Consider the following 9316-nt stretch of genomic DNA (forward strand, 5'->3'; position numbering starts at 1 on the left):
GGGGGGGGGGAGTAAGGAACTGAGAAGGCGGTAAGGGAGAGGGAGAATAACAACGACAGCCTAACAACAAGGGCTTGTGAAAAGACTGCAGCGGGGAAAAGTGTGTCAGATCATTTAGCAGCGGGGATGCACGACTTCGTCTTTTTAAAGGCAGCAGCCCTGCAGAAAGGCTCTTGTCTAGTCAGCACTGCAACAAAGGCACAGCCATGGCTTTATTTGTGCGCCTGGAATGTTCCTGCGTGCACAGGGGCAGCACCCGAACAACTAACCCTCAGCTCCATCAAGGGAGGGAACATGGCGCTAACCTCAGGCAGACCTCACCCCAGATAAAGAAGCAAAGCACTGTTGCAACAGCTGAGCTGACAAGCACTTCACACTATTTAACTACAGAAGTGACTCAACAAAGAGTGGCTCTCTGCCTAACTGCCTCTGAATAACACTGTTTGACGTAGTTCTGAAGAGAATCAGCACAGTGGTACCGTTACAAAGCAGGTTGTAGAGTTGAAATGAAGTTCATTCATCGCTTGTGAAGATAGTTTACAAGCAGACAGCCAGCATTTTGGTCATTCTATAATGACTTGTTGAACTGCAAAACTACCAGGACCCTATGCTTTTTTTGGTTCCAGCGCTTCTGGTTCACGGTCTGCTTTGCCTGACCTCTCATTCAGCGAGCCTGCTCAGATGGAGGCTGAGGGCACGGAGCCAGCCTCTCTGCATCTTCAGCACTCTGCAGCCCTCTCAAGCTAATGACGAGTGGGCTGCTCCCACTTTGTCATACCAAGAACTCTTAATTTGGCATTTCTCTGCTTGTGCCTGTATGTGGGAGGGGCTGGGGTGTTCCCATTCAGGTTGTTGCAGTGTCATCTCTTTTTGCAGTGGCAGCAGAATGGGCTGTAATGTCGGAGTAAAACAGAACTCGAACTCGAACTGCATTTTCTGCCTATTAAAAACTTTCGTTCTTTCTCACTCCAAAGTTCAGAACCTGATGGTTTTGGGGTGCCTTACAAACCTTATAACATCATTATCTCTACCTTTACTTCTGCTCACCTGCACCTGCCATCAGCCCCCCCACCCCCCACCCCCACATACTTGATCTGACAGAGATCAGATCATCCCAGCAACACCTACTGGACCTTCAGACGTCCAGCTCACACCACCAGCCATCAATGCCAGATATTCCATTTCATTCATTAAATTATAATCAGGTTTCTAGACAGGGTTCCTTAATGGGATTTTCTACTTCAAGGTGCACAAGCCATTCAAAAGTTTTTTTCTGTAGGGATCGGCAAGAAGAGAAGACTGCATCTTTATAAATGTCTTGCATCCTACAGGAATTGGTTTGTGTATGAGTTTGCATTATTTCTGCACTTCCTATGCATATTTCTCACATTTATGTAAGCTAAAAAATGAATAACTAAACAGTAGCTGTATTAATAGTGAGCGCACAATGCAATGCCAAATGACAATATAGCAATAATGCCACAATGACAATGACAATGATAATTTCACAAATATTCTATGATTTATTCCTGGTGACAGCAAACTTGTTCTCTTAAACCGATAAAAATAATTCAATTTTAGACATTTCTGCATTCGAGCCAAACATGAGCCAATTAAATGCTGCTCATAATGTTCTCTGTTTCCATCAAGTCACTGGTTACATTTATTTTCACTGCCTGGCTTACTAGCCAACTGAGTCATTATGCTTTATGTTGCAGTACAAGTAAGATTTACTTTCCCAGATGCAACTTCATCAGCTCCAGAACTTTTATTTTCACGTTTTACTTTTCAGGTTCTTCCTTTTTAAAGTGAAATATTTTACAGAGAAAAAAAGCTAACCAGTGTATGTATTTATTTACTTTTATTTTCAATCACAAAAGGGCTAATTACCATCTTGAGAATATGGAACAAATTCAGTAAGTACTTGAATCTTAAGCACGTTTATATTTCAGATCAGTCTTTTGGCTCTTAAAACATTATATCAAGCATAACCTTGGCCCTGAAGATGTTTTTTATTCCACATTTTATTAACTTTGCTGTCAGGGCCAAGTGCCATTATGTGAGTAAATGAATGGAATAAGTGCTTGTTCTCATTATTTTCGAAAGCTCTCCTCAATTCATCTTTGCAGACTAGGTTTGTGTGTACTTGGTTAAAAAAAAGGTCAATAGGCAGTGTGTGTGTGTGTGTGTGTGTGTGTGTGTGTGTGTGTGTGTGTGTGTGTGTGTGTGTAGAGAGAGAGAAAGTGGGGGGAAAGCAAAGAGCACACATCTCTGTGTGCTTTAACATGGGGGCTGGGAGGAGGGCTATACCTTATTTGAACATGGCACACTTGTTGACCCTTTTCATAACTATTCTTCCTCTACAGAGGCCAACAATGGGATATTACCACTTAGCCTCTGTAAACACAAGTTACGCTGTTGAACTATGGACCTCGGAGTCGAGCTCTTAACTGCTGGATGCCTCAGCTGTGTCTGCCAGTAAATGCAAAAGCCTTTTCCTGTCTGGGTGGTCAATTTCTATTGATTTACAGAAAGCTTTTCAAATATGTCACGTGATTCTTGTGATCTTTCTGTAGCTCCGCTGTAGTTGGTCCTTTCTCTTGCCCTGTGTCCCAGGTCATAGGGCGTGTGCGCACATACACACACAAACAAACAAACATGTGAGAGGTTGATGCCTCGCATTTCTCCCCACAGTTTTGTCACAATGAGTGTTTTATGCTCTACTGTTTGTGCATGTTAAATTAATTTAATAAGTCTTATCTGACCACAGGCAACCCTTAAATTCAGCCCATGTTCTCTTCCTGGCTAAATCTCCGATGTATTATTCACTTTCTCATGCAGGATTTAGTCACACAACAGTGAGACTGGGCCCGCTGGCAAATGCTCCTATAGCAGAATGGCAGGGACCGCAGAGCATGTCAAATCAAATGTCAAAAGAGCAGTTGGCCAACACCAAACTATCTTACACTTTCATTTCCCCAATATTCTTGAGTGCTGCTGGGATAGAATATATATGGCAGCATGTCTCTGTGGGACTTAGATAAGAGGATGCTGGAGATGAGTGAGAGAAAACCATCACCAGATCTGATATTCATATTTGTTACTCTGCTATGACAACTGTGCTCATCGGCTCTGCTATTAGATGTTTATTTTCCTTTTAAACAATCTCATACAGATGGTATTATGCCACTGTTGTTTTTTTTGTGTCAAGGAGAGTGATGATAAAGCGTGGGAAGCACCGAATGTGAGATCATCATTCATTCCTATGGGGAGATTTAATGTTGAGAAAAGCTGCTCAGTCCTTTGGGATCAGATCAAAGTCACAAAGCTAATGTTGTAGCCTTGAAGACTGCACGATACAAGCACAAAACTCCTGTTATACATTGTACTGTTATTGAAGTGTTTGCATGATTAACATAGTGATGCCGGATCATACCATTTAGATCTGGAATATCGTCTATGTTTTCCTATGTGAGGGACAGACGCTTCTTGGACTTGTGAGCAGTGTGAACAAACACTGTACAGTATGTTGACAATGGAAAAAATTAGTCAAAGAGAATGTTGCCTTTAAGTGTCCACGTCAGTTTTATCTTCTGCAAGTCATGCTGGTGGTGATGTATCCTCCCAATAAATACTTGGAACAAATGTTTCTGTTTGGTGTAGTACAGCTGTTTTCTGCCCCCAGGACCTGCAGTCATCACCACCTTTATGGCCCGCTTTTCCCAGCTCTCACGTTCAGTATTGCAAACAGGAAATGTTACCTATGTTTCTATATTATTGTATATAAGAACTGTCACAGATTATAGTACCGCTCTGATGTATAGACACAATCAGATACAAAAACAGTTTAGAGTAACACAGACATTTTGTAAATGTTGGGAGTACGTGACAAAAGCAGAGGTATTACTAGAAGAAACTACTAAATAAAAGCTGCATTTAAGGGAGAGTAATTATTCATTTAGTGAACCGCAGGATAACAGGACAAATAATTGGCTAGCTGTTGCCATTCATGTCTAAAAAGAAACTACCATGACTAAAGACTGCTTAAACTGTATTATAATTAGGAGTTAACAAGGACTTGCTAGAAACTCATTATTAATTTTCTAGAAACCTACAGCACTCACACTTACACACAAAGGAAGTAATAATGGCTGGGAGTGCCTTAGGGTAAAAATGCAATGAATTTAGTTTAAATTCCTCAGTTGTGTGAAGGAACTAATTGTATGAAACTGAACTTTTTACCCAAAAAAATAAAAACAAAAACAAAACCAGAAAACCAAAAACAAATAGTGATGGACTAATTTGTTAAACTATGTTGTGTGACAGTGGCTGACAATGTTGCATCACAAAATGGTGTGTACAGTATAATTCATAGTAATCTCTTATCCATAGCATAAGGATCTGTTTCATTGTTGAAATGATCTGTAAATGTCAGCTCCAATAGCACTGACTGTAACAATTATTTGCATGCACAGCTCAGAGAGGAAAACTCCTATACCCGGTGGTAACGCAAATTCAACTGGACACAGAGGCCCTCTACAATCAGTTAGCCTTAAGCTTAATGCAGCATACAGTACTTACAAGCCGAAAGAACAGGAGGAAAATATTTTTTTTGGTTTATTTCTCTTACAATTTGTAGCTGTAATTGAATCCTTTTTGGTTTGGCCCATCACTATCTTGGATGCTGATTGGATGAGATCAGAGGTGCAGCACTCAATTGTGCAATGTTTTGCAATATTTTGGAAAAAACAACAACATATGTTTAACTGAGCTCATTCCAGAGCAAAAAAACATGAAGTTCAATGATACACAACTGTCTGGTTTGAGTAAGAAATTATTTAGCAGGAAATGTTGGCTGCAGCCAAAACCTGCAAAAACATAAAAAATGCAGATAATATCCTGAAGACAACCATCCATCCTGCTAAAGTGTCCTTGAGCAACATGCTGGTGTGATGGTTGCTGCTCTAAGGTGGTGGTGAGAAAAAAAAATCACGTAAAGAAAAACAAACAAATAATATATAGTGTAAAACTGTCAAACTTAGCTGATGAAATGTGACTAATTCAGTTGATTAGACTGATTTCTGTTGTGCATGATAGTTACAGTAAAACTTTGGATGAGTTGTTAACTTGAAAAAAATAATTCTATGATGTTACTCTGAAATGTATTGGTTTTATTTTTCCTTATCTAATAAAATATGTAAATAAAGAGGTGGATCAGTGTGTGCGTTTCAGCCATGCTCAAGTTTTTTTTTATCAGAAAGTGAAAACTGATACTGTGTCAGAGTCAGGAAAAAGCTGCCTGAGCTTTGTTTAGTCAAGAATAAAATTGGTTTGGCTTTTAGGTTTATTTCCATTAAACTGTTGCTTGTAGAGACATTTTAACACTGTTCTTTCTTTGACTTTGAATTTGTGTAACTCATTACCTTGCCCTTTTCTTTTATGTACTTTTGACTGGAGCGTTGTTATTGCCACATACTTTTCTATAAAATACATATTTTTTCGTTTATCTGTTGATATGTTCTCAGTATGTCCTCTTGATGTGACTTTCTTCAATGATATGCATTTGCTTTATTGTAGCAGTTCAGCACCTAATAAATGTTTGATTTTTCTGCTTTCATTATCTCCTTTTTGCCGCACTCTCTGAAATTGAGGTCAAGTGAATGTATTTGATTGAAAAACAAAACAATAACAAAGGGTGCATCAATTCATCTTGGTTGCACATTTCATTTGCTAGTGCAACATCACATGCGCTAGGTGGTGCACTGTGTAAGTGAGCAAGTTTATAGGGTTTGATCATTGGTAACAAAATCTGTTGCTCAGTAGCGCCACTTGCGCTGGCCTAGCGGCAATACCTATCAGTCTTGTGTTATTACAGCCCTCATGACCACGACAGTGTCAAGTTGGCAGTACTACGGCACGAAACGTCTTTTTAGGACTATCAAAATAAAACGCACACCGAAAATAACCTGTTGCAGCATCTTTTTGTGACACAATCTACCTAAAGAAAATCAAATGCATTATTCTTTAATTAAATATTTATAACAACTTTAGGTTTTCCTAAAGCTATGTTTCCAGCATTAGTCATAATAGTAAATAACATCATTATTTACTTTTACTTTGCCGGAAATGTTGCATACATTCTGATTTGTGTTTGTCTTTCTTTGGTGAACTTGACGAAGCTTTGACCACGAATGAGCCAATAGGCTGTGGAAGGCAGAGTTGTCCCTGTGGCCGCCATTAAAGAAAGGAATCCATGAATTCAAATGGAAACCAACAGGAACCGAGGCTGAAAAAATGATCGAAATAACCGTTAAAATATAGGCCGATGCCAGATTTCGAGTTTTTTTTTACAGGATGTATTTCGCTTTTAGACTAATTTTTGCGATGGAGGAGTGAGAGAGGACGTTTTTATTTTTTTTAAGCAGAGACCGTTTTAGGGCTAAGGGGGAGGGGGAGAGTTGCTTCTTTGCTCTCCTGTTCTTTTTGTTTTATGAACATTTTTTCGCTTCCTTAAATTTGTTTTTAGTGTGTGCTTTTAAGATGTCTACGTAAAGACCACACAGTGTCTTTTATCAGCTTTTAGCTCCGGCGGGGGGAAACTGCAATCGGAAGGTTGTTGAATTAACTATCCTCCAGCCAAATGTTACAAAAAATATTTGTTGCTGATTAAGCCTGCACATCTTAGAAAACGCAAATCCGCAAATTGTTCTTTATTTCCCGGGAAGTGAAATGATGGAGAGTTGGATCTCGCAGTGAAGAAGGATGAGTTCTTGTTATGTACCAAACGGGGCCAGCTTGGAGGATTGCCATTCCAATCTATTCTGTCTGGTAAGAGATTTAAAACTAAAGGAAAGCAGCCATTTTTAACTAGCTGAACAGGGGCTAAGCTAACGTTAGCCACACAGGCATCAGTTGATAGGAGCTCAGCTAGGCTTACGGCCCTGTCGAGCTGACATCATTTCAGGACAACAGGGTATCCTGGTTCGCTAATGTCACTGTTGTCCGTTGTTTTAACGTCTTGTCACTTAGTTATTTTGGCCTGTCTGTGAATAGTCTCCTTTCTGCAACATTTACATTTTTCCATTCGCGAACCCAAACACTCAAGGTGAACGCCACTCGCTTGTTAAGCTTCATTTTACTACATTTCTCAGGACAGGCACAGCAACATTATCGCGTGTTAGCAAATTAACTGTTGTGCATTTTAAAAGCAAGACTGTGGCTTGCAGAGAGTTGTTGTTGTTGTGGCAGCACTTTCTCCCCTTCACCTCAGCACCTTGTTTATTATTAACTTGCTATCTCGTTCTCATTACATTTCCACTATGCTTTATCAAGTGGTGACCCGTAAACCAAACACCTCATGCACTTTGCAGTTTGCAGCGTTAAGTTATCTCGCCGGGAAACCACTGTGCATTTGCTGTGAAATACTGTGTTTTTGTAAAACTGACAACTCCTGGAGGAACGAGTGTCTGTGCCCAACTTGCACAGCTTTTCGATAAAAGCACGCACCTCATGCTTTGCCTGCAAAGCTCCTTTTATTTATTTATTTATTTTTGTTGCAACAAGCATGTAAAGATTGTTTGTGCTAACGGTATTTGTTTGTAAACGTTAATTATCTTTTTAGTAATATGTCATCATCTTGTTTGTTAGCGGCTTAAGACTTGATTTTCTAGTAATCACACCAATTAGGGCACAGGCCCCAGGCTGATTATATAATCTCTGGCATGCATTCTTTGGCATTACAAACATCTAGGTTGCTACACTTTCTACCACTACACTATAGGTAGGGATGAACTGTATAATGTGTATGTCTGGTCTCTGATCATCTTTTTCATCACATCATGTTGTCAGTTGTGGCCAGTTGACATTAAGCTTAATAGTTTGGGTGTTGCTACTACACACTTGAAGTTCACAAGTATTCTTCAAATCCTGTTTGGGATAAATAGTGCAGCGAGCGTCGCCCGCAATCTCAGCCACAAGGTGTTTGTTGAGTGTACAGTTCCTCCTCTGGCCGGATAATCAAGAACATGGTCTGAATGTGTTTGTTGTTGTAGTTAATTGGCTTATCAGCAGGCTTAACTACAACTTCACTTGTTACTAGCTGTAGAGTGTAATGCCACCCCATGAGCTCCCGTGAACACCCTGCTTCCCCAGCTGGAAGTTGTGGATGTGATTTGTCAAATGACCAAATGCAACCCTTCATAAAAAGTAGATTTATAGTATAGTTCAGATCACCCAGAACCACTTTGTGGTGCAGTGGCAGAAGTTAAAGACCGCAAAGTGAGTCGGCCCTAGATTAATTTGTCAATATATGAATGCAAAACATCATAATAAAAGTTAAGGAGGAGTAAGTATATGCATCAGTAGTAATGTTTGCATAGACTGTAGTATAATAACAATTTGTTGAAATACTACACTGCTTCTACCACAAAGTGACCCAGCTTCCAAGCTGTCTGCCCCCTAAAGGTAACATTTCATTGCACAAAATCCCCACTCTCTCAATACTAAGTTGGGTCGATTGTGTGTGAAGTCGTAATTACAATGTTTACGACAGCACTTGAAGGCAATATTGGCTACAGTGGACAGGCGAGGTAGAGGCTGGTAGTTGTGGTGCTGTGCCTGTCTGGCTGACATTTTCTTGAACACTGAGACTAAGCATAACACCACTGCTGTCATGACTCACTTGCTGAACAGACTCCACTTTGTGGTTCGATGGTGAAAGAATGTGAACATATTGTGGTACTTTTCCCCCCTTCATTTTTCACTGGATAGTCCTCTCCAGAGTATGATACTACTTGTTGCATACTTTTTTTTTCATTTTACAGGGGGCCTACTGGAATTAACTCAAGAGTGTATATTCAGTTCATTCTTCCTCTACAATTACACACCTATATGTTGTTGGCTTTTCATGAAATTTGTACCTTAAGCTGTCATGCAGTTCAGTATGTGGCACACACTTAATTAACAAGAGATGTGTATAAGGGAGCTCAAATGAAACTGAAGAATTTGCATTCTCCTCCTCAACCAAAAAATGCAAACACACACTTGTTAGTTTCATGTTTGCTCCATGATATGGTTAACTGGTAGAGAGAGGTGACAGACAGGAAAAGAGACTTTGGTAGAAGAGGAGCATCTGCAGCATGATTTGAGCAGCTTCACCTGTTGCTTGTCTCGTGTCTTGAAACGCAGGAAGGCAGCTGTTTGAACACAGTGTTCCCTACTGAGACCCAGAGCCCTAAGTGGCCAGAGGGAAGGTGAGCAGCTGGCAAAATCAGGGGTCGTAACCCCCCCCCCCCCCCCCCCCCCCCCCCCCCCCCCG

At 40.3% G+C, this 9316-nt stretch overlaps 1 protein-coding gene across 2 annotated transcripts in view; it reads left to right on the forward strand.

Annotated features, from left to right (window-relative positions):
- The first annotated feature begins 6226 nt into the window (after positions 1-6226).
- Positions 6227-9316, forward strand: part of med13a (mediator complex subunit 13a) — a 76248-nt gene continuing 73158 nt past the window's right edge. Inside the window, exons 1-2 of one of the 2 annotated variants that reach the window (XM_046039315.1) lie at positions 6227-6612; positions 6726-6828. In XM_046039315.1, coding sequence (XP_045895271.1) covers positions 6763-6828 — 66 coding nt within the window. In that variant the 5' untranslated portion in view covers positions 6227-6612; positions 6726-6762. Of the gene's footprint in view, positions 6829-9316 lie in introns of both variants that reach the window. The other variant, XM_046039314.1, reaches the window with a different exon arrangement.

The sequence above is a fragment of the Micropterus dolomieu genome, linkage group LG23 (genome assembly GCF_021292245.1).
Source record: "Micropterus dolomieu isolate WLL.071019.BEF.003 ecotype Adirondacks linkage group LG23, ASM2129224v1, whole genome shotgun sequence".
Lineage (NCBI taxonomy): Eukaryota > Metazoa > Chordata > Actinopteri > Centrarchiformes > Centrarchidae > Micropterus > Micropterus dolomieu.